At 32.9% G+C, this 27,026-nt stretch overlaps 1 protein-coding gene across 1 annotated transcript in view; it reads left to right on the top strand.

Moving 5' to 3' along the window:
* Positions 1 to 27,026, top strand: part of LOC130446641 (uncharacterized) — a 117,086-nt gene that overhangs the window by 74,347 nt on the left and 15,713 nt on the right. The window contains exons 5-7 of the mRNA XM_056783009.1: positions 17,689 to 17,952; positions 23,105 to 23,220; positions 24,266 to 24,449. Of these exons, the coding sequence (XP_056638987.1) occupies positions 17,689 to 17,952; positions 23,105 to 23,220; positions 24,266 to 24,449 (564 nt within the window). The remainder of the gene's footprint in view (positions 1 to 17,688; positions 17,953 to 23,104; positions 23,221 to 24,265; positions 24,450 to 27,026) is intronic.

Below are 27,026 nucleotides of genomic sequence, written 5' to 3'. Positions count from 1 at the left end.
GATCTTGATAAGTCCAATTGTATTACAATACTAAACGATGAATCAAACCACGGTAATAAAAAAATATACCCTAGTCTAGTGCACTTTTTTCGAACTTACGTAGTGTTGACAGAAAATAATTTAACAGCAAAAGCATTTTGCGGAGACAATGCCAACGTTAATTTCGGAGGCGCGGCTAGGCGAGGAACTAAAAATGTGTTAACGAAATTACAATCATCTCTGAAAAAACCATCGATAGGTATTGGATGTGGAACCCATGTAATTCACAATGCAATGAAATCAGCTGCAGACAGGCTACCCTTATATTTACAGGATTCGAGTTGAAGCTCTAAAAGAGTTTTGCACCGAAACTGAAACGGAATACCAACAAATGCTCGGCTCTAACAAAACCAGATGGCTTGCTATTAAGCGTGCCTTGGAAAGGGTTTTAAAAATGTATCGGCCATTAAAAAAACTACTTTTTAAGCATTCAAAAATGTCCCCTGTTACTAAAATTCTTTTGGAGATCCCAATTCCGAATTGTGGCTTTATTTTTCACACGATCAATTAACAAGTTTTCATCAAGCTGTATAGGAACTGGAAGATCAGACGCTATCAGCAATTTAAGCTACAAAAGAAATCATGGTCCCATCAATTAATAGTGGAATCGAAAGTTTGTTACTGACATAGATGAAGAGTTTGTGAAAAAAGCGGCCAGAGAATTTTATGGAACAAGCCGTGAATATCTAGAGCAGTGGACTTGCTTTCTTACCAAAGAAATGGAAATATTTTATAGGGCAGATTCAAAGAAGGCCACCCATGGGAAGACGTTCAAATGTATTAATTGAAAAGAAATTTATTGACTGTAATAAATATGCAGACGTTTTTGACAAATTTTTGTTAATATGAAACTAGATTACATCGCAGAAAGATACCGAATGGAATAATCTAAATGTTTCCACGGAAACTCGTTGGGTGGAAGTATTAAAAAACTTCAACAATCTTCAGTATGAAAACTTTTCTATTTTAATTGAATATATTTTATATTTGCTTGCTACAAATGCTCCAGTAGAAATAATATTTTCTATGATGAAGAAATTGTGGATATCTGAGAAAATCCAATTACAAATTTCAGTTCTATAGGCGATTTTGATAGTTAAGGTGAATATAAAAAAACATGCCAAGAATTTTATTCTTGGTTAAAATCGTCACCAGCTATATTAAAGCAAATTTGTTCCTCTGATAAATATAAATATAACTAAACGCTTCGGGTATATATATTTTTTAATTTGTAACTTTTAAATTAACTGACTTTTTCTGAATAAATAACTCTAAAAAAAGTGTTTCTTTTTCATTGACTACCTGTTAATTAACCTAAATGAACCAATGCCCGTTTTGATTGAAAAAATAAATGGTCACGTTAATCATACTTTTCTTTTTACTTCTCAGCCCTTTGATATAAAGCTTTACTGCTTCAAATTAACGATCAGAGCCCTATTAGTTCAAGAGCTGTCAATCTAAAAAGTCTCCTCATACCGTGCATGTAATTTTTCTATGAAAATTAATGGTTGAAAATTATAGGAAGCAAGGTTTGCGTTTGCGTAGAAATGGTTTACATTAAGTGTAAGGAAAGTCTTTTTTTAAAGTGTGTTTTGAGGGAGGAAATTTCTCCTTCATCACGTAACATTATTTTTTCATTCTGTTCATTTTAATGTCTACTTCAAGATTATCTTGGTTTGTGGGCTCAAAAAGGGCCGGAAATACTCAGCAAATCAGCGCAAAATACAATGACTCCGAACTCATTCGTAAATCATAACTTCAGAAAGTCATTTTTAGACCAGAAGGGGATCTTGAAATTCCTTTTTCAATATATTTACAATGATGAATTAATAAAAAAGAAGAGTTGGCAGTTTTTAGTCACATATGGTAGAAAAATGTAAAGTTCCCCATGACACACATTTGGCTGAACTCGTCGTGCTCTAAAAAACGCATGCAACAAAATAGTGTGTTATAAAGCTTGTATAATAACTATTTTAGTTCTTGTTCCACTATAATCCAATTCATATGCAATAAAACATCCAATATATTAATATCAACAAAATTTTTCTTGAAATTTGCATGTGTCGAATTCTTGAAACAACGGACATTTTTATAGAGCAAATATTTGGTATCTAACATAAAAAATTCAACCAAAAAACATAAAAATTTTTTTATTTTACTCGATAATTCCAATTTTTGATAGCTAATTGCACTGGACTATACAATTTGGATGAAATTTGGATCATAAACAATCATTAAGGCACACGCCACGTTATCTAGCTTGGTTATTATGATCCTTATATCATAAATATTTTTTGTGTGCCTAGACAGAATAACTTTATGATGAATGAATGAACTGTTTTTATAATTACGCATTACATTAGATAAGACTGACAAAACCGAGACAGCGTTAATAAAAATGATATATTTGTATTCTCAACTTCTATTCCCAAACCTCCATATATGGAATTATCAAGTGACTTTTGATGAGAAATCCAACGACAATAAATAATTGTTCAAATTAAAGTTACATTGATTATAAAGTTGGTTTGCTTAGCAGCCTTAACGTCTCTACGCTCTCCTGTTTTAATTGATGCATTTCTGTTACTATCCAACTTTCTAATGTTTTTAAAACTACGTATTTGTAAGATATAATGAGAGCTCCTTCTCATTAGATATAAATTATAAATACTCTTGAAAGAAGGAAGAAAGTTTTTTCACTACATATCTGATACAGGTTGTTCACACTTCCTAAACTTCGAGATGACGTGAAAAAAACAAGTTTTTAGTAGCAAAAAAATGTGTATGGACATCTAAATACCTCCTTTTTCCTTTGCAATACCTATCTATTTGAAAATTTAAGGGATTATAGCCATAATTATTTTGCACATAATAAAATTATTTGCAATCTTATAATTAAAAAAGCTCTTCACATTACGAAGCATTTCTTTAGAATTACATATCCATCACGTCATCCCTTGTTCTGGGAGGTATTTTTCACACTGCAATCTTAATATAATCTCATAAAAGTGGGTTCATTTCTCTAAAATCGGGTTACTTTGGTGGTTACTGTACTGGAATATCTCTTCCAATCCATCTTCCAGGAAATAGTTCAGTTAGCTCACTATTGATTTGTATGATGGTAAGTAGGCACATTGTCATGCAAAACATCACATCATCACACATTACATCGTTTGACGTGTACGAAATGGGACCAATTCCAATAAAAGAAGTGATTAGCATCTAAATGTTCCTTTGCTGATGAAACCAATTTCTTCACCCAGAGTCCTCACTGAATAACCCACTTGAATGAGAACATTCCACTTCTCGCACCCTTCACAGTCGATGTCCTTAGGTCGGCTTGCAGAGCTGGAAAGAACTGTGCTCCCGAACGGACGGAATCTCATGCAGGCAATGACAAATCTACCAGAGACAGCCTTTCCCAAGCTCTGCGATCTATTTAGCGCTTGCTTGGTATATTCTTACTTTCCTCAATGTTACAAATCCGCCAACACAGTTCTCGTTCCCAAGACCGGCAAAGACACAACAGAAACTGAATTTTACCACTATATTTCACTCATCAGCGTCTTTGGTAAAGTCTTTGAACGTTTGATCAAGGACAGAATTTGGGACTTCTGTACCAAGCACAATTCAACTCGAATTCAGGCCCGAACACCATCACCAATCTTAAAATTATCTTGACCAAAGCAATGAACCAAATTCAGTGCACCTCTGCCATCTTCATGATTTTCCAGAAGGCTTTCGATCAGGTCTGGCATGCCACATCCAACAATAAAATTTCTCTATAAACAATTTCATTATTAAGTTGTCGAGCTGATGTCTTTGACGGTTTTTCTAGATAGTCTCCTTCAAACTCTATACGCTTTTGTCATCTCACCGGAAACTTTTTCGTGAAAATCTCTTGGTTTGTAACTATTTGCGCACGAAGAATTCTTCATCCGAATTACTTTCGAATCACATTCACCAAGTGGTTCTTTCAATGAACCAAATAAATAATGATGACAAATCGGGACTATGAAGAGGATGTTCTAGTGTTTCCCAACTCAATTAATTCATCGTTTAGGCATTATCTTGCAGCAGTATCGCACTACGTATTAGAACATCACGTCGTTTTTATCTGTAACACCTTCACCGTTTCTACTTTAATTTAAATCAATCTGCTGAAGCTGCTGGAGAAGTATAAATAAATTGTAATTGTAATTCACGAATCGATGCATTATATAAATCATAAACCATTAATGTACAATATTTATTACTTGTGGTATCTATATCCACGTGTTCGATATTGAAATCGAAATAAAAATGACCATTACCAACAGTTAAAATAATCTTCACATGTCAAAATTTAGAGTCGCAATATCCGACCAAATACAATATAATGCTTTTACACTACACATTAAAAATGTAGATTCGTTTATCTGATCTAACCCTACACGTAGAGATATCTGGTTTATTACTAAATTTTCATATTGTTCGAAAGGATATATCGAAAACTACATCTCAAAACGGTTTTTACTTACAGTAACTTATTTTGATATCCGTAAATCACTCCGGAAACTTCAATTCTTTCCTTTTGGTGTAATTTTAAAGAAAAGTTAACTTGGATTCGGTTTAAATCTATCTTTCCAATTGTTATCAACATATTGAAACTTGATCCAATGATACCAAATGGATAAACAACAACGAAGGAAAACGAAACGAAGTAACTACGCGTTGACCTTATTTAATAATAGGTCCTTCCACACGAGAATTCCTAAAAAGGAATAGTAGTACATAATTCCCTAGATAAGATCGTTGTCGTTATAATAAAATAAATTATCTGAACGTTGTGGGAAGCTTAAAATCGATGTATCGATTTGGATTTTCACTCAAAGCTGAGAATAGACACGAATTCTAAATAGCAGAATTACATATAAGAAGCTCTTCACACAATTTTACTGCTTAATTCAATCAATTGTTTTAATTGAATACACGCAAAAACGTTTCTATGAAAATAATTCTGGAATATTTTCATCAAATTTTGCAGTTCTATTTTTGTTCCAATGATTATGTAATGCGAAAACGTTATTCTTTATGAAAGTCTCTGCTTTCGAAAATAATAATATTCAGGTATTCACATTTGATATTAGATGTACAGGGTGTCCACAAATTACAAAAGATTAATAGGAATATTTTGACCACTTTATTCAACTTAAATTTTGCGAATTTTAATTGTGAAACACGTCAACTTTTATGTTATTTAACAAGTAAATACACCTTAAATTCTCATTTGTTGATTTGAAATATTTTAGCAGTGAATTTAAATCAGTAATAAATAAGTAATACCCAACAGAGGATATAATTCACAAAAATAAACGAAACAATTTAAAATCTTGGTGACTCTGACCATGACATTTCTTTTAACGAAAGTAAAAGCTTTCGAGAAGGAAATAATACATTTCATCTAGTTAATGTGCATTGAAATTGAAAATGCCGTTGATATCAGTGGCGTAGTTAGGTTACCAAGGGCCCTGGGGCAAATTAAAAAATTGGGCCCCACTGCTATGTAAACTGAAAATACTTTGATAATGCTAAGCTCTTTTTTGTGCACTGCAGGGCAGGTAATAAAAGTATTAAGCAGTAACAACATAAATTACAATTGATACTTGGTGTAGGTTTGGCTAATAAACAAATCGGGCCTACCAACTGACTAAATAACAATTATATTTACAATTTTCTCCTAGCTTCAGTTTTCACAAAAGTATTAATGACTTCGTTTAAATCCAGGTTTTATGCGGTTTTGTTTTCAATTGCTATTAGCTATAAATGTCGGAATCGAGTTTGGCCCATATTATTTCTCAAGTTGTTTTTTATTATTTTTAATTTGCTAAATGACCTTTCAGCTGCTGCAGAAGTGACAGGAATTGTAAAGAATAATAACATTGCTGTAAATACTTCCGTTAGGTTGCATTCTAGCACTCCATATTTGCTCATTATTTCCTTTTATAATTTATTTAAATAGTGAAGTTTCCCAAGTCATAAGAAGATTTGTCGTACACATTTTCGAAAAATATAGAGGTCTGTGGTTCCTCCAAACCCACGTTCACATGATCGGCGGCAGAGGTATCTCCAACTGCAATCATTGTCGAATTTTCTTCAATTGGCTTCCCAACTAACAATGCAGTTACCATATTATTTGAGTCACTATCAATGGAAATATTTTGACAAAATAAAAAACTTTTTTGGGCAAACCACTGGGTTTCTTCCTTCCACCATAATTTTAGTTTCCCAATTTATTTAAACAATACAAAATTAGATTTTGCTCGACTAAGTAGGTTCTCACTATTCACTAACGACGTTGAAAGTAAAATAAAAGGAAAGAGAAACACAATGATATGCTACAAGTGTCGGAAAAAAAATTATCATCGTTATTGTTACCACATTTAATGGTAGAGACCATGAACGATCTCCTGCCCGCAGACCTGAATTAATGTACCTACTGCAGGTGACATTTTTTCACGATATTTTGTGTTATACAATCAGCTGTATCCGAAATCTATAGATTTGACACGATTTATTGACTTAACGGACATCAATATGTGTGGTAGAATCAAATATAATTGAACCACTATATTGACCAGTACAAGAAAGTTTATTGGCATTAGCTCACTTACTCCAGATACAGCATTAATTTTTTAACCGTTCTCAGAAAAAAAATCTTAACTGAAATAAACAATAAATCAAATCAAATTGAAAACACTGCCAATCTACAGAAAGAATTTAGGGAAATTCCCTAGGCATAACTTTTGAATTTCTCTCAACTGTGTTGTAATCATTGAAGGTGGTTGCAGCCTGTCATATTTATTTTGAAAATGGGAGAAATTTCCAAAAGTTCAGCTCGATCGAGATTTCTGGTAAGGATTCGAGGGCCCCCTGAGCTTGAGGGCCCCGGGGCACTGTCCCACCTAGCCCCTAGCTAGCTACGCCACTGGTTGAAATTGACTCTTGACGAAAAAATTGAAATTTTACTAATTGTCGAAGATAACTATAAAACCTGTAGAGGAGCTGCAGTAATATTCAATAACAGACATCCCGATAAAAATGTACATTTTGTAAAATAAAGAAAAAATTCAGGAGAGATAGAATTGTCGATAATAAATTCAGAAAAAAACATCAGTCATGGATCGCGACTGAAGATATTCAAAACCAAATAATGCTCTCAATAGTAGATTCGATAAGGAAAAGGTCGGCCACATTTGATGTAAGTAAAGATGTAGTTGCGAAGATATTAAAATCTAACAAATTTAAACCTTACAAACCCCAGTTCATTCATACTCTAAATTCCGAAGATTTTAATAAAAGTTTTGGATTTCGTACTTGGTTCCAAAGGGTGCTAGAAGATAATCGTTATATAGAACGGTGCATACTTTTTTCGGACGAAACAACGTTTACTTTTAACGGGACAATGACCTCACAACATTGCAGCTGGTGGAACGACACTAATTTTACTGTCGCGACTAATATTGTTTTAAAACAAATGTATGGTGTGGAATAATCAAGGACAGAATATTTGGACCTTTTTTTTTCAGGAATACTATGAATTCTGAACGAAAGACAACGCACATGGTACCATGATGGGGCACCATGTTATAATACCAGATTTGTTCTAGAATATCTACTGCAAACGAATAATGAATGAGTATAAGGAAGATTTATGAAATTTACTTTCTGTACCCTAACAAACAATTCGACAATATTGATCAATTAGAAAGAACAATTCAGGAAGCTATTATTAGATATATAATGAAAGTATTTTCTAATAAAACAATTAATTGTTTATAAAGAAACGGTGGAATAGTTGAGATGCATATTTAGTGATGAAAAACTTGAAACTGATTCCAATTAAGTATTTGTTTATTTGAGATATTTCTTAACAAAATCAAAGTTTATGGGCAATATTTATTACGACAATATTACGACGATATTAAACTGACGGCGGAAATCTCGCTGAACAGCAGACGGATTCGTCATTTCGCACAAAACTGTCATACGTGTACAAGCGTTGGTCTAGCGTTCACGGCTCCATCTCAATCACTGGAATGTAAATGTTATGAACAAAGAAAACGTTAGATAACAGTCACGTGCCCCTCCCACGTTAAAAACATCCGTTTCCCGTGAATGACACTGTATAAGCTTTGCGAAAACCGTATATCGAAAACTAACCGAACGCAACTGAACCGCATACGTATGAAAACGGCTTAAGGGAAAAGGATTTTTTTTTCTGTCGTGATACATGAATAACTTATACATTAATTGATGTTTCGACTTGGAAAAATGTGCCTTTATTTCCCCAATTGTTGAGTATTTATGATATTTTATGAAAAAAATGGAAATATATTCTACAAATGTTTTAACAAAACAAACTCATGGTTTGTAATGTCGAACACGTTCACATAAAATCAACTATTCGAGATATTCTTTCTATTTTACTATACCAACGTAAAATATCTTGATCCACTGACTTCTGTCTGAAAACGTGTCATCCAGATGCTCGCTTGAGTTATTTTTTTATGAAACGTTCACGCATCAAGTGACGCGACACTTGAATTTTAATAAATCAACTCGATTGAGCTTCCGATAAATAATCGGACAACGTTTTTCGTGTACAAAACTTGTAAGGACTATATTGATTGCTTACGAAAGAGAATATTGTCAAATATTTGAAAAAACAGGGTGGCATGACAAAACGAGAAATTTTAATCGTCTTAGATGCTTTATTTCCCCAAATCATCATTATACAATCTTTATGAATTTTTTAGAAACAAATAAATATAAAGCTAGTGGATTCAAAAATGATTATATCTTTGAAGTTACTAAAAATATCAAAAAACATTATGAAATCGCAATAAATATCTTCGGAATACATTCAAGTTGGATCTTTGATGCATCTGAATACGCTGAAACTCATTTTATAATAGTAACGAATACCGCTTGAGTAATCGACAATAATCGATTATTATTTTTCGATTGTTCTCTATGTTATTGTGACATTATAACTGGAAAAACTTGTACAATTGCAATAACAACATCGATACTTCTGGTATCAAAACAGAATGAAGATAAAATTTTGGAGTTGAACAATGTAGAATCTCATGATGTTCTAAGTTTATTTTTAAGTAAAAAAACACACGAAAATTAATTTTTTACATTCGAATAATTCGAGTAATGCCTGCCATGAGGAGATGTCTGTGGATATTGATCATGAACTTAATTAGATTGTAGTAATCGGAAAAGAAAGACGTGCCTTAGTAACTGACTCCACAGGCAAAGTTCTGGGCGTCTGCGGGTGAACTCACATGTCTGCCAGTCGACTAGATCTTGCAAATACTGCTCTAGGTGGTTTTATGTTGAATAGCTCAGAAAAGCATCTGCTTGAAAGTATCGGTGCAACAGAATCATTTCGGCGACCTTCCTTTTGTACTCTAAGCTGTTCAAGTTTCTGGTCAACTCTGGATCGCCTATGAATCGTAGTGTATTGAGTTGAGCATCTTCAAGATGGACGAATCTAGGCCTTGTGAAGGATTAGAAGCTGTTGCAGATTATACAGCTTTTCGGCTTTAGTTTTTTGTGAAGCTGCTTTAGCCAAATCGGCCACGTAACCATCCCAGGAAGTATTACTACTTACCTCAACATCTAACAAGAAAATTTGCGGTGATGATGATATTTTATGTCCAGATAGGACCAAATTCTAAGCTGCAGTTCAGAACGTTTTCAAGATCGGTAGTGATGGTGATTATCTGTTGAGACCTACGGATTTGGGTAGTAGCCGAGTTTATTGAGCTCGCTGATTTTAACAACGATACCTGTGTGCTATCATAGACGAAGTTATAGATTCTATTTGCATTTTTTCGAGTAGATCATTGATGTGCAAGAGTAGGTGATAAGATGTATTCCTGGGGAATACCAGCGTTGACCTTAAACCTTTCCGAAGTACGACTATCGATAGCGACTTAGAAGAATCGGTCTTTCAGAAAGCTACTAAGCCAGCCGATAAGTGAAAACGACAAACCGTACGATCTCAATTTATTTAGAAAGTTGTCATACCAAACCGTGTCAAAATCCTTCGATATGTCCAATACGATTGCTTTGAATTCTCTATATTTATCTATAGATTCAGTCCATACGTCCCTACGATGGTCGCTGATGATGTTAGTAGACTCAAGATATCTCCAGATTTGCTGATTAACGACTTTCTCTATGACCTTTGCAATGGCTGGAATTATAGCAGTCCGACGCTTATTATAGCTTCCTAGCTGCAGGAAAGTGGTACGAAACCAAACTGAAAAAAGTATTTTGGAACACAGAAATGATCTAAAATCTTTGACATTCCAAGTGGTGCCAAATCAAACTAAAGAAAAGCTTTTTGGGGACCAGGAAGAATTTTAGAATCCTTTGATATTAAAAATGGTTCTGAATTAGACAAAAAAAGTCATTTGGAGGACTGGGTCAATAAAAAATCATCTAATATTCCAAATGGTAGTAAACCAGACTAAAGAAAAGTCTTTGGAGACCAGGAACATTTTTAGAATCCTTTTATATTCAGAATGGTACCAAATTAGACAGAAAAAAAGTTATTTGGAGGACTGGGTCAATAAAATATCCTCTGATATTCCAAGTGGTAGTAAACCAGACTAAAGAAAAGCTTTTTGGAGACGAAGCAACAATTTTAGAATCCTTTAATATTCAAAATGGTACTAAATTAGACAGAAAAAAGTCATTTGGAGGACTAGAACAATACAAAATTCTCTGATATTCCAAGTGTTACCAAATCAGACTGAACAAAAATCTTTTGGAGAGTAAGAACAATTCTATAATCCTTTGGGATTCAAAATGGTACTAAATTAGACAAAAAAAAAGTCATTTAAAGGACTGGGTCAATATAAAGTGGTAGTATACCAGAGTGTACAAAGTCTTTTGGAGGTCACGAAATATCAGGAATACTCTGATGTTTCAAGTAATACTGAACCAGACTGAAAAAAGTCTTTTGGAGGCCAGGAACAATCTAGAATCCTTCAATATTCGAAGATTATCGATATCAACATTGATTATAGACAATACTCTATCTTATTTTAATTTTGTAATTGATTTTATATCATTTACTACTACCATACAGTATAGGAGTTTGAGAGGTTTATATGTATACTTGAAATATAAATAACATATGGCTGCTTTTCTAATTGACATATTTAATGACCTACGACATTACCTGATATCAGTTTGCAGCCCTTGGGGATATTTTATAGTAACTAAATATATTACAACTGTCCTGCAACTATCTATGCAGTAAAGTATCTTTTATTTGGACATAACTGGAGTAACTGCATCTCCAGTGTTTCAAAAATTGTGCTATACAGGATGGATCATGAGGAACTTTACATACATCTTCCTTATGTAGAATCGCTCAGCAAACGTCAAAAATATAGTAACGATAACAGTAACGAGCAATATTTCGAACCAATAACTCAAATTATGTACTTAAGGGCATAAATAGGAACTGCAATAATTGCACAAAACAAGAATAATTCAAAGAAGATTATCAAAATGGAACCCCTACACATTTTTGTTAAGAATTGTTTATTTTTGTATTTAATGGGTCTGAAAACGATGTCGGATTTATATTTTCGAATGATTGGGCACGTAGTATCATGATTTTTGCAATCTACCTCGTTAAAAAAGTAAAATTCTTCTAATTAATTGTTTTCCGTTATCAATATTATCTGTATAAATTAGCTGCAATGATCCCAGAATATGGTAATCAACGAATATTGAAGCGATGAAATTTTATCAACCTCTTGCCGTAACTATTATTTAGATGTTGTCTCTCTGTCAGTAAAACTCTCCATCATACCAAAAATACATTCTTTGTTTATCAACGCTTTTGTTTGGCAAAATATTTTGTACAATAAACTTGACATAGACATTCTTGAATAGCATGGGGATTTTTTTCAGCCGACACTTGTCGGAATTATGGTAATTATTTATGCCATCCTTAGTAAATTGGGTTTCATCTGTGAATCGTCTCCTGTCCAACTTATTATATGGGTACAGAAGACTTTTTGTTAGACTGCACTTACTTACTCATCCAAATACTGGATGACTGTGAATTCGAGGAACAAGAAATCTCCTTTAATATTCTACTTGTAGAGCAGCAGTTTCACCATTACTATTATTACACATTACACATTAGTACACACAGAATAAATATGTATTTCTGTATCAGAATTTGAAAAATGAAATGAGATTTGTAAACATTATAGCTAACTAAAATTTGTGGTTCATTTCACAAATTAATAAAGAAGAGAAGTTGACACTTGTTAGAAGCCACATGATATTCTCCCAGAGGGACTTCACATATGATACAAATATGTGAAATTCATCATGACTCCTCTTGTATAACGTTGTACAATCTATTAGTATTTCAATTCATTTAAAGTTAGACAGTTTTAACATCCCATTCCTATAAAAGAATATTGTGCACAGAATAAATTCTATGGTCGTTTTTATAGATAAATATCACATTACATATGACATTTATTCATCGACTTGATCCATACCGAGGCGAAGCGAGCTACCCTGTACACTCTCGCAATTGGTATGTCTCGCCCGCTATCGTCCCCGTGTCGGTTTTTCCTGCCCAAGGAGTCGAAGAGTCTAGGATGGTCTCGCGAGGGAGTCGAGAGCAACGCTATGCTCTCTCCCTTTCTCCCGCGCTTTAGTGTCTAGGTTGCGAAAAAAACTTGTGACTGCAAAGTTTCAATAACGATTTAAATATGTGAAAAAAAATTTATAAGATTCAATTTATACTGAGGAAAAAGTAGGACTCTTAAATGGCAACGTTCAGAGTACACTCACAAAGAAATCAAAATGTTTGAAATCTGTGTAACAGCGGGAGATTCTTTTAATCTATTGATCCTCTCGACATTGGAAACCGCAACTGAACATATGGAAGTGAACATGGTAGCGCTCGTAGTTGAGCCTCTCTGGAGAGAGTTGGCAATAGCACTCGCTCGAGAGTGTACAGCCACAATCAAGTGTCAAACAAAAAAAGGGGAAATGTCTTTATTGATAATCTTAAAAAAGTGGAATAATTAACAAATTTATCAAAAGTATAATAATTTTGACAGAAATAGGTAGTGGAATGAAATTATTTGAGTAGATACACTGATTGTTTTGCATGATTTTATTTACCAAAGGTGTAAAAGCACGATTAATTTACGAATAAAAATATGTTGTGCACATGTAAAATCGATAAAATAACTGAGTTGACTACAACGCATACTATATCCAACTGATAACGGTAGTGAATAATAGGATTAAATTAACCTCTGAACTTTATACGACTATTTACCGAAAACTGTGTTAATTTAGGAGACAACTGAAGTGATACAAGCTTCCTTTCTAGATATGATATAATAAAAAAGCTTTTTTCGTCATTTACAACGGAAAATATGCATTTTAATCACGTTGAGTAACGAATTTAACCGGAGGTGTTCAGGAAAAATTGTGTGAAAATGTTTTCTACTGCTACCAGTCAAGAAGTGAAGGAGTTTTATTAATCATGTTCATTTCTTTAGTAATTAACAACGTTCTTAAATAAAATTAAACTTCAGACCACGTCTAAATAAATTGAAGCAATTTGATATCTGGTGGTTGAAAAAAATATTCTTACATCAAACCGGTTGTATTTTAGATGGCGCAAAATTTGTCATTCTATGTTTTCCATTTAAACAGAAATTTTTATTGGACTTGTCGTTCAAAAGCTCCCCACCTCGCTTTATCATCTAATTCGATTGTTGTTTCTACAGGATCTGGATTGCAAATCCATAAATATCTCGTTGAGAGACGTGACTACTAATTTCTTCCAGGAATACCTTTTTTGGTCATACAATAACTTGGACATATGACAGAATACTTTCATATACAATAGTTCCTGTCCTCTGATCTCGAATTCAAAAACGAAATAGTGCCCCGGTGTGAAAGTAAGGCTCTTCCACTGTTAACTAAATGATCTGCACATTCCGTCCAATCACTGAAACTCAACAGCGTTATGTTTATACACTTAGCGAAGGCTGCCTCAAAGAAAAATCACCCCAGTCCGAGCCATACTTAGGAAAAAATTTTCAATATCAAGGCCATCATTTGTCATTGTAACAAAATCATATCTCATATTACAAATAAACTATCCACCCTTAAATGGACAGCCAAATTAAGGTCACAAGGAAGCCTCATTTCACGTCGAAAGAGAATTTTTGCAGAAGTTTCTCCGGTGGAAGTATTAATAGCAGATCGATGAGCCATTGCAAATAGAAAAATATTTTCACCAATTTTCACCAATTCGTGCTTTTCACTTCGACTATTTATTTGAAATTAACTCAACTGCGTTTACACAAATAATTTATATACCTAAATAGAATTCTACAAATAGGAATAAATGAGTAGATTTTCTTGAAATTATTTGAAAGAAATACTGTGAATAAACCGCTATAATAAAAAGTTCTAAGAGGGAACATCAAAAGCGCTTCCGCCATTTATCAAAAATTTGAAATACGCCGCGCTAATTCGCCGAATTTTAAAATTCTATTTTAGCTGGACAGGGCAGGCCTACGGACCCATTTCGTGAACTCGTTCATAAAACTATATTTAGAATTCATAACGTTCCAAATTATTGTGAATGATTGCGAAACTTTTTAAAAAAATGGATGCAACTGAAAGTTCCGGTATTTTGTATTTCAATTGATCATAAAAAATTTGAAATATATACAGAGCGTACTACTAGAAAATATAAACACATATCTATGTGTACCTGCATACTTTACACATAGACTGAATTATTTGAAAAAACTGGATATTTTTTCTGTAAACCTAAAAAAAAAGCAAATTTCGAAAACCTCAACTGTTGAGAAATGTTAGTTCTCTAGATGGTATATAATTTGAGAAAAGATACTTATCCTATCAACCATAAAATACTGCCAAGCTTCTATCCACTGAGAGTTGACAAATATCCGACAAAAGGGATCGTAATAATCTAGGATTAGGTTTCACCAAGGGCTCTACCCATATATTTAAATATCTTTTACAAATAAGATCCCAAGTGTGTATTGGTTTTACCCAATACTCCTAATGAGGGTTGCAAATAAACAGTCTTATGTGTTCGAATGTTGTTGAAACATTTGCAAATGAGATTAGGGAAGCTAGAAGTTAGAGCTTATAGAGAAAAACAAATCATAATATTCCTCATCTCTAGGTGAAAGTCGTATTCTAAACAAGGACGAATGGTAAAGTAGAATATTTCTAAAGAAAAAACTGTTGACAAAATAAAGATCAAAAAGACCTAATAAAATAGAAGTCGATTGAAGTATGCGACGAAGTAAATAACTGTCCAGGTCTAAATTACCATTAAGACCAAGAAGTAGCTTCAAACCTATTAGAAATAGATTATAGTCATGAATGAAAATATGGAGGTATGAGATTGAGGATACAATTGGAATACTAGAAATTTAGTAGAATAAACTGAAAAAATTAACGAAATAAAGTGTGATCCATTCTAAATTAACAGTTTAATGAATTTAATTTCCAATTGTTGGTATCTAACTTCGTTTTTAATTTGTTTGTATCTACAACTGCTCCTTTTAGAAGTAACTTTTTTATGGGAATATTTTTGTGATCTTTTCATAAGATGTTTCAACTGCTGCGACCTGAAATTTCAATTTTTTTTGCACTATTTCGTTATAAAAAACTGATCTTAGACTACTATTATAGGGCAAGAGAAAAGATTAGTATGCAAAAAAACCTGCTCATTTTTTCTCATAAGTACTCACCAGTTCAAATAAATTCGAATATATTGATGATAATTCTAACAACACAGTTCAAAAATACGTATGGTTCATTCGTAATGGGGCTCCTCCTCAATTTCCCACCAATTTCTGGAATCTTCTTGAAAACTTTCTCCACAATAAATATGATAAAAGGAAGATTTATTTCCAGAATAAGCTCGCTCATTTTTTTATGGGAAGCTCAAAAGGTTCGCCTATTGAAGTCTGGTGTAAACAAGTAATGAAAGTTGAATAGGAAGTAGTTTAATTTAAAAGACAGAATCATTAAATATTTTTCAAACTATATATAATTTGTAAACTAAAAAAGTCCGTAGGCTGAACACAGGGTGAATCGTGAGTGAATTTACATACTTTTACCATATTTAGAGCTCCTAAAGGAATATATCATGAGACTACTCCTCTTCTTTAGCAATTTATAGGATTTTTTGAATAAACTCATGATACAGTACACTGGTATTAACTGAACTTGAAAATTTCATGACCGGCTTTGGAAAAATCAATTAAGGGATTCGTATTGAGTACTGCACCCTTCATTATATATTCTTAAATGCAATAAATTATTAACAAACTACTCAAATAACCAAGGAATACGACATAAACGAAAAAGTTGTCGCGCTTCAACTAAATTTTTGTTGAACGAACAAATCTTATCAAACATAGAACTTCCATAATGACCTTTCATTTAATAAGGCATTAATTTGAACAGATGTTATGAATTTGATTAACAAATTGTTGTGTGTTTGAAGTAGAGGCTCTAATTGCCCCAAATATGGTAATCAACGGGATTGAAATTAGTAGATCTGCTGTCTAACTTCCAGTAAAAGTGGATGGGATGCCCCATCATGCTGAAAGTGTATCTCTCGAACATTCGCTTTGGTATCTAAAAAAACCATCAAAAAATTAAGTCATTTATGAAACTAATCTACACGTTAACCAGAAAACTTAACTGGGAACGACATTCTCAAATAGCAAAGGGACTCTCTTCCACTCAAACATGTGAATTAAGGAATCATTTATCTCGTCTTCTTCATATTGGGCTTCATCTGTAAACAGTGTTTTATTCGGTGTTGCTCGATGACTGTTAATCCTTCTACACAATTCCAATGTGGATTTTCATATCTAGGATTTAATCGCTGATTGATTTGAACAGATGAATAATGAATAATGTCATCTACAAGTCTGTTCAGTCTGTTGAAAACTGACACAAATATTGGATAACTGGGAGCTCGACGATCAGACAATCTCCTGTGATATTCTCTAACAGCACCTCTACCATTACTATTATAGAAACCATAAACAAAATGTATTTCGGCATATTTTGTCAAATTAATAATATAGATAATAATAAAAAAGTTGACACTTTTTAGTAGACACGTGATTTCCGCCCCGAGGGACTCTTACACATGGTAAATTATGTGACGTTCCAAATGACTCACTCTGTAGAATAATTTCTGAATGAACGAAATGCCATTTTCGTTTAAATTCCTTCTATATTACCAATGTGTTGTGCTACACATATTTCATGAAACAGAAAGGCAAGTGAATTAACTGAAACTCTATTTGGTTTTACAATGAAAGCTGGACTGGAGATTTATCGTTTTAATCTGTCACCGGTATTTCCGATTGTTCTCGTTTTTCAACCAATTACTTTTTTATCAAGTCGGAAATTGGAACGGTTCTTTTCTAATCAGTATTAACAAATGGAAATAATATCATATGAACAATAATTCTGTAAGATAAGCTTTCCAAATTCGATTTTTTTCACACTTTTGTGCAGGTATTATAACTGGTCGAAGTCATCGTCATAACGTTTCATCTGAAACCCTACCGAAGAGGACCAATAGAAATAATAACGGTGACGAGTATGAAGATCGCAGTCCTAGAGGAAGCATTGGACCGGAACTAGATGAAAATAGAAGTCCACGTGGAAGTATTGCTAGAAGTATGTTTGATGATCCGGAGAAGAAAAGCCCAAGAGGAAGTTTAACACTCACATTTCATGAGCCTCTAGTGACAGAAAGAAGAGCCAGCAGTGATAATGGTAAGTACAACCAAAAGTACATATATTTTCTTGGTTGTGAGAAAAAAATATAAATTCTTGTTTATTAATACTGCAGCCTCTCGAATAGTTATGTGATGATCCTCTTCAATTAAGACTTTGATTTGGTTTTTATCAACTTCAATAGGCCGACCAGAACGTTGCTCATCAATTTTCCATTCAGCTTAGCTCAGCAACCAGCTCAATAAACTCAACATATTTCTTTGTGAACCGTAACAGCTTTTTTTTCTTCACAGAAAAAAAAGGAAAATATGCCGAAAATGTTCGTTTCTGCACTTCATCGAAAAATAATCAACAACTAATAACTTTAACCTATTCCATACGGCAGCCATTTTCGCAAATTATCACTGAGTACGTGGCTATTTGAGATAAACCTTTGGCTCTGACGGAAAACTTGATACAAATTATTTGATCTATCATTAATTTGAATTGAAAAAATGATTAAAAAATCCCGAGTGGTTAAGCGGGTGCGTCTCGGCACGCTCTCCGTCAGTGGTAAAGGAAGCAGTTCACCTGTGTAGCGGGTAGCCTACTTCGTGACTTACCTTGTAACTAATTCGTTATTGGTTCCAAGACGGAGAAACGAAACTAACAATTAAAAACTATTATCAAAAACTTACTTATATACAGAAATTAGATAAGAAAATTTATATAAATTAAATTAAAATTATATTTACAATAAACAGTAGACTTATTGTCTAAAATTAATATCATAAAATATATATAAATTCAATCAAAATTATATTTACAAATAATACACTTATGTACTGCAATTACAACTCCATATTTTCATGATAGCTTACGAAACAGTCAACTAAGCTCAAGGGGGGTTTATTTGGACAGACCGGGCCAGGGTTTTTCTCTGAGGGATGTTCATGATTATATCGTATTCTAACCTAACCAAAAACCGATTAAAAATTAACAAAAATACACTGTGAGAAATAAAGAAACGATATTGTTCTTAAAAGTTAAAAAGTTAGAATGGGATAAAGTGGAATCGGAAAAAATAAAAACAGAATGTTTTAAGGAAAAATATATCCCAAAACTTGGAAAATAACTAATAAATGAATGTTTGGTCCAATTTATAAGAATCTTCATATACAACTTGCGAAGTTATTTATAAAAAATAGTTTTATAAAATAGACTGTACGAAATGTTGAAATTAAATATTTTTAATTAGAAAAAATGTCAACTTATGTTAACGATTCAGTTATTCAATTGTCATATTTGATTTTCAACATGATTTTACTTATATACAAGTGGAATTTAAAAATTATTAGTTAAAACAAAAGTAAACTCTACGAAAAATGTGTTTCACTTACCTGAAAAAAAGGCACACTTTCACTTTCACACTTTCTGATTTCAAAACAGTGTACAAAGCTGAATCGTTTTATTGTAACAGATAGTTTGGTGTCGAGTTGTGAAGTGGAGGAAAAAGAGCGCGCCGACACGCTCTCCGTCATTGGTAAGAGCGTGCCGGCACGCGCACCGTCAGAGGATAAGGAATCGAAGAGCGCGCCGGAACGTTATCCGTATTAAATAGGTTAATAAACAGCAATGTGACCAGTATAATGGCTAAGTACAGCACTAACATAAATTATTCATTCATTCATTGCCATCCTTATATAATTTTTATTATACAATTCAAGGAATGTGTTCGAGACTTTTCTACAATTTTGTTGAGAAATATTTTCAGTCTTATAGGATAACATCAAAGATGTATCATTCGCATCACTATACGAGCATTAAAGAATTTATAGCCTGACTTTTTCGTATTCAATAGAAAACGAAACTGTCCCAACAAAGAATCTTGCTGGACACCTTCTTAAGTGATCCAATATTAAAAACTGTACTTGCACATTAGGCATAATGAAAATTGATGATCGACAAAGGCATTATCCTGCTTTCATATACTCATGAAACGAAGAGATTTATACTGAACCCATGAATCTTGTTTATAATATGAAACCTGCTCAAAAATATCAACAGAAAACAGATCTAGAGAATAATAGTCAAATATCTTTGATAATATTGACTTTGTTATCATCACGTATATTAGGAGTAAGGTCCGCAGAGATTTTTTTATATTAACTTCTTGTATAATCAAAGAAGTCGTTGAACATGCCTTCAAACTTAAAGGAAAAAGAGGTTCGTCTGTCAGCAATTATCAAATAGATAAAAGGGCACCCAACAATAAAACAAAGTATTCCGATTCTATCATGAACAAAGATCTCAACTATTAAGTCCTGGTCTCTATTTAAACAATGAAAAAATTCCAGTTCTATCCTTCAAAGGAGTTTTAGAGGTTGTTCAGTTTTACAACCTCTGAAACTCAACAATGACTTAATGAGATCCTCAAATTCGATCAAGTTTTTTCAATGGTCTGTACTTTGACGAAAAACTCAACCTCTGCTTGTTTTGCCATTTAATCTGTGTCTAAACAGCTCGATTTTCGTAATGCTTTAACAATTTACTACTCGTTGTTTTCGCTATGGTTTGCTTTTCTAAGGATCTTGTAATTTGTACCTCAAATCTATCTTCAAATCACAAAAAAGAGCTATTCGTAACATTTATGGCTTAAGTAGTAGAACGCATTGCAAATTCTATTTTGAAAAATACAAAATTTCAACTCTCCTCGCTCATTTTATTTTAGAATCCGTTTATTTGTTCGCAAACACTTTCAAAACTCAACTGACAGATTTATTCATAGTTACCCTACTAGAAGAAAAAGTTTGGACATTCAATTAACATCTGGTACAAAAATCCATCATTTTCAATGCCAAAAAATTATTCAATCAGCTACCTTCAGAATTAAAAATGGCAAATACATTTACTAGATTCCGAGGATTGGTCATTTCTGCTTGAAAAACTTCATTATTATGTGGCAGAATAACAAACTTATCCAATCATATGCAAAGCTTTCCTGTGGAGAAATCTAACTACGCGGAAAAGTATGAAGAGAAGGAGGAGGAGGAGATTTGCGATGGTAATAGTCTGAAGCCCGGGAAGAAAATTCTGCAAGAATTACAATCTGTCTTTTTTCACCCTCAAACTAATCAATTTATGTACACAATTTGAGATAGTAGATCCAGAAAAAAAGGAACAATTCAACGAAATTTACGAAAGTCTTCTTCTTAACTACTTCTGCTAGAGTTTTGACCTTCAAATCCTACTGTAGGTTATATATGTAGAACTAAATGGAAAAAGAGGAAGTCTCGAAATTGGTACATGTCTTTTGAGGTATATAGGTAAACTTCCACCGGCTGTAACTTTTCTCTGATACCTGCAGCGGACAGACACGTATTCAAAATATTACTTAGCTGTAAGAGAAAAGAAATTCCTAGAGAGTAGACACAGCTATATGGGGGTAGATAGCAGTTGACTATGCATGACTGGGTCCATATTCTCCATATGGCAAGGACATTCAGGTCAAATAAAGAGCCGTTTAGCGTGGAACAGCTTAAGTATAAGAACTTCTTCTATTTGGAAGAGCTTCCGAAACTAATGAGAAATTAAACAAAAAAAATAATAAGGGGGAAAAACTCAAGCTGCAAATGAAATGCTCGAAATATTTGAAAGCCAAACCAGGTATTATTTTAGACAGGTACGATAATAAATCTGCTCACTTTTTGTTTCAAGTGCGCAGTGCGTTTTAATTATACCCTCTAATTATGTCATCTAAAAGAACGAAAAATGAGTCATTTGAACCTAACAAGAAAAGAAAAACACTGTCTTTGGAGTGTAAAGTGAATATAATTAGTAACGGCTGGTTCAGCCGATTTAGGAGTCGTTGTAATTGGCTTAGCATCGCAGAGAGTGGATAAGCGGTAAGCGCTGATAAAGAAGCTGCATCTCTCTTTCTATAAAAACTCAAAACAATGATAGATGAAGGTGGCTACACTAGCAAAACCATTTTCAACGTAGATAAAACCAATCTTTTTGGGAAGAAAATGTCTAAAAGAACTTTTATCGCGCGTGCAGAGAAAACGCCAAGCCGTCAAGTAAATTGAAACCTCTCTTAGTTTATCACTCAGAAAATCAAAAAACGTTAAAAAATGAATACAAAGCAGTTTTGCATATCATTTGGAAGTCTAATGCGAAAGCTTGGGTGACAGCTTCTCTTTTTGAAGAATGGTTTGGCCAACATTTTATTCCTGATTTGGAACGTTACTTCCAATTTCACGAAATCCCATATAAAGTGATGCTACTAATTGACAATGCAACAGGTCATCCTCCCACTACTCTAATTAATTTCGATCCACGTGTGGAAGTTATATTTTTACCACCAAATACTACCAGTTTGCTTCAACCAATGGACCAGGGAGTCATTAAAACATTTAAAGCTTACTACATAAGGCATTCGCACATCTACATGAAGCTATTAGACAAAACAATGAGCTTTCTGTTAAAGACTTTTGCAAGCAATTCAATGTTTTAGATGCTGTAAGAATTATTAGACAATCTTGGAATCAGATTTCACAAACCCAATTGATAGCATAATAGAAGAAGTGGTCGATATCACCAAATAATTAAATTTAGAGCTCTATAATGATGACGTTCAAGAATTGCTAGATTCACACAATCAAGAACTAACAATTGACGAGGTTATAAAAATGCGTAAGTATGACCAAGACATTAAACAAACTGATTCGCTAGAACCAGTTGAATCGGTAAATCAAATGACAATATCAAACTAAACAAAAGGACTCAATTCAATTGAAAAGGGGTTACAAATTTTAGAAAAAAATTGATTCTAATGAAGAACTACTACAAAACGGGGAATAAAAAATTATTGGTATGCTAGGAGGAAGAAGAAAAACTTAACTCTTCAGGCAACATTGTTAGAATATATGAAGCTTTCGATATCAAAATAACTTTGGTTTAGGTTACTTCATTCATAATAATGTAAATTGTTTTATTATCTTTTACACTTTATTAAACATTTTTCTTCTAAATTATTGGTTTCTTTAAACTCTGATCCCGATACAACTCACTTTAAATGTATATATATATGCAAAGTTGAACCCCGACTTACAATTAAGAGAACCATCATTGTCATAAATGAGAAGAACGACCAAACGAGAATTGGTTAGATGTTTAATTATATTACTAATAGAAACTGTTTATCTTCTAGGTATCAGAGTAAGAAGCACATCGCCTTACAGAGTTGGTAGTGGATCAAGAAGCGGTGCGGCAATCTCGGGATTGAGCGAAAATGGATCTAGAAGAGCTAGTAGTTCTGTAAGTCAGGTATGATAGCGAAATATATATTTATATGAAGTTTAGTCGCTTCTTATTTCTTTAATTTTATATTTGATGTCAATTTGGAAACATACAACCCTGATATTTCGAAAACACTTCTTGGGACATTATTTTAAATAATTAAAATCTAACATCCAAAGGAACTAGACGTCATAGCAATACGGGCTACAACGTAGAATGAAGTTCTCAGGTGTAGACTTATAAAATTTATTTTCATATATTTTTATTTAACATCCCGACACTATTTCTTTTTCAAATTAACTTCTATCGTCCAGTTATTTTTCGAAACAATTCAGTTGTGATCGCTTTGGTTGATGCAACATCATTGGATTGTTTCAAATAATAACTGGACGAAATTGGTCTTAAATATGAGGAAAATGGGGATTTAGAAATGGGACAGTTGGATATTTTTCATTACATTTGTACAAAATACAAAATGTACAGGATCCTTCACGAAAAGTGTGAATCGTTATTTGAAACAGTTTTTATAGTTTTTATTAAATTCTTGAAATGAACGCAAAATTTCAATATATTTTTATATAAGGCATATTATGCCTAAAGTTCACCATTATTTCACATTTTCAACATTTTTGGACACATACAGCACTCCACAAAAAAAATTATATTTCCAAGTTTAAGTGAGTCAGGTCTAATATTTTTTGGATTTGGACAAATAACACTTACAGCTTTCAAAATCTGTGGAAATCTTGACAAAAATTTATATAGGATGTACAGAAAATGGTGGTATCTAAAAACTTCGAAAACGTAATTTTTTCAAATGGCAATTTTTCTCTTTACCATTAGATTCTACGCTTTAAAATAAAAAGACTTCGTTAGTAAATTCATATATCTCAAATTAACGGTTTTTGTGAAAAAAATTAGAATCTTTATGGTTGGTACAAAGATAAAATCATACTTATTACAAAACTATCACTTCGTATTTGTGTTCAGTCTGTAGATTATGGTATGTTTTACAATTAACAACCAGTATGTGTTAAATTAAATAGGAAATTGTTATGAAAATATTTTTCAGGTATCTGGAGATGAACAGCGCCGATTATGCGTAGACCACAACAATACAGAAACTCAAAATATCAATCTTGCTCTTTCGCTAACTACTTATGGTTCTGTAGCATACCAGCTGAAAGACGCTAATTTGGAATCAAGCGGAACATGCGATTTTGTTTGCAAAGCTTTACACATAGTTAATAAGACAGGTAAGTGCTTATATTGAAAATGCAGAGTCATGTTTCATTTATATTGTATCTTGAACACGACTTTATTGGACACAAAAGAAAAATTAATTTTTATTATAATTATATGGAAACATCTTGTTTTCACCTGATTCCACAAAGATGAGAAGATGTCATTTTTAGAACAGCGCACGGAAAATGTTTCCAATTTTTCCCATCAATAACATTTATTGTAAAATTTGTATTGTTACAAAAGTTTTGTCCCTCCAGTATTTGATTCTGATTCTGATTATGTAGCACAATTTGAGCGAATCTTCAAACTACAAAAGAGAGCTGTTAGATATGTACTAGGACTAAACAGCAGGACTCACTGCAGGGACTTCTTTTAAATAATAAAAATTTGAATACGTTCGCTTAATTCGTAAGCACGCTTCTCAAATTTCAGAAAAATCGTTACAGGCTATCCAGTTAGGAATGTAGAGCACGACCTTTACCTACCTACTCCACGTTCAGAATTAGTTAAGAGCTCAATATTTTACAATAGATTAAAAATGCACAATCACTTGCTAATTAAAATCAAATCGATATCATCTTTTTCCGCTTTCCGCAATAATTTGAGGGCGTATTTACTGGAAAGTGCCCTCTACTCTGTAAACGACTTCGATTTTAATAACAATATTTAATTCCGGTCATACTGTATACAGGTTTACCCATAATTTTGTTACTTTTATGTTTGTTTCTTAGTTTTTGCAAGCTTTTGTCTACAAATTGTAAGAATTTTTTTACAATAAAGCATTTCTCTCTCTCACACAACTAGTTTTATTAACGCAAAACAACCGTTTACATAACAATTTTCTGAAGCTGACTGGTGTTCAAAATAATTAAAAACACTTTTATACATAATATAAACAGCTCTTATTTATCTGGATAGTACCATTTTATACCGTTTTATTGAGGTGGTCAAAACTTCCACAACAGGACCATTATATAGAGCTACATCATCTAAAAAATATATTGTTATTCTTACAAGACATTACTTTTTATTTATATTATATTGGTAAAGAATTCTATTTAGAGAGAGTTGTTGATTTGAAAGCTGTATAATGGTCATGACGGGGCCCCCTTAAGGAATTCGAAAACGCGGAAAAATCCACAAAATAATATCAATACGTTAGATTTGTGGTATCAACACATCAAAACATACAGAATGATTTCCAAATGATGGGGCCTTTTGGAACTGGGGCCCAGGACTATAGCCCCCCCAAGCCCCTAGCTTAATCCGGCCCTGATAATGGTATATGTAAGATGGATAATATAATATTCTAGAACTTTTTTCTCGATAATGTGCATCATGGTGTTTGAAGAATAAATATCATTGATCATGAAATGTTATTGAAGACAATTCTTTCATCATGATTTACAAACAAAATCTACTTTACAGTGAAATCTTTCTGAGATAATTCTAAAAAAGACGACCCCCCGTAGAATGTAATCAAATTCAACTATTCATAAAAGAAAATTAGCATTTTTATACCATTGATGACTTTCATCAGTATAAATTTCTTGAAAATGGGCTAGTTCTGAACAAATAAATAAATGATTATAGTGAATTTTTTTTGCTCCAGTAGAAATCTGATGAAATCAATTAATTTAAAGTCATCTAATTGCAGAATACCAATCAGTACAACATTATAATGAAAAGAGGTCCTAATTTTCACTTTATCACTTTGCTATGGATACATATTGATTTATTTCGATTTCATAGTTTCAAATATTTAAATTTCAAAATGGCACGATTTAATTATAATACAGACGAGAATATTGATGAACTTATAGGATGGAACATACCAAAAAATACCGTTTATACGTATTAAAAAATTTGTTTGGAAAGTATTTATGGACTTTTGCAATGATAAAAAGTATCAATTAGATGAAAATCTGACGGAAGATTTGGCGTTGATTTTAAAGGATTGAAGTGTGAACATGAGAAGGAAAGGATGTACAGAGTTTAAAGAAACTACGGTCAAAACCATGTCGAACTTAACAATTGATCTGTAACAAGAAAAATATTACAAAAAAATTAAAGTTATTATTGATCCTTTCAAAAGTGCGAGCTGCCCGCGATATACGACGAAAACTCCAATCAAAACGCTGTAAAAGGAAACAAAGTTCGACAGTACGAAAATACCCCTTAGAATGGAAATTCTATCACATAGCAATGGTAAAATTAGCTTAGTGGGAAGCTTCTGCTTACTTGACTGACTTTTTTTGTATCGATTCAAACAACGATGGTTCCGTAACAAATAGAGTTGAATAAAACTGTGTATTCAGAAAGACTTGTCAATCAGATTTCACAGTGTAATAGAAGCAAATTTATATGGAAAATAACGACAGCAACGTTTATCTTATCAGATAAATTTATGGCCGACGATGGAGAGAACACAATTCAAAATTGGTCAAAATCGTCTGCCGAAATGATTCACCAAGAAAAAAATTATTAATCACTGCAATAGATCGAGCCGATTGTATAAAAGCAAGATCAACAACAATGCCATTTCAACAAAATACTACTTGAATAATGACGTTTCTGTGTGATTTGTT

This window comes from Diorhabda sublineata, chromosome 7, assembly GCF_026230105.1.
Source record: "Diorhabda sublineata isolate icDioSubl1.1 chromosome 7, icDioSubl1.1, whole genome shotgun sequence".
Lineage (NCBI taxonomy): Eukaryota > Metazoa > Arthropoda > Insecta > Coleoptera > Chrysomelidae > Diorhabda > Diorhabda sublineata.
This window is presented reverse-complemented; position numbering and strand designations above follow the sequence as displayed.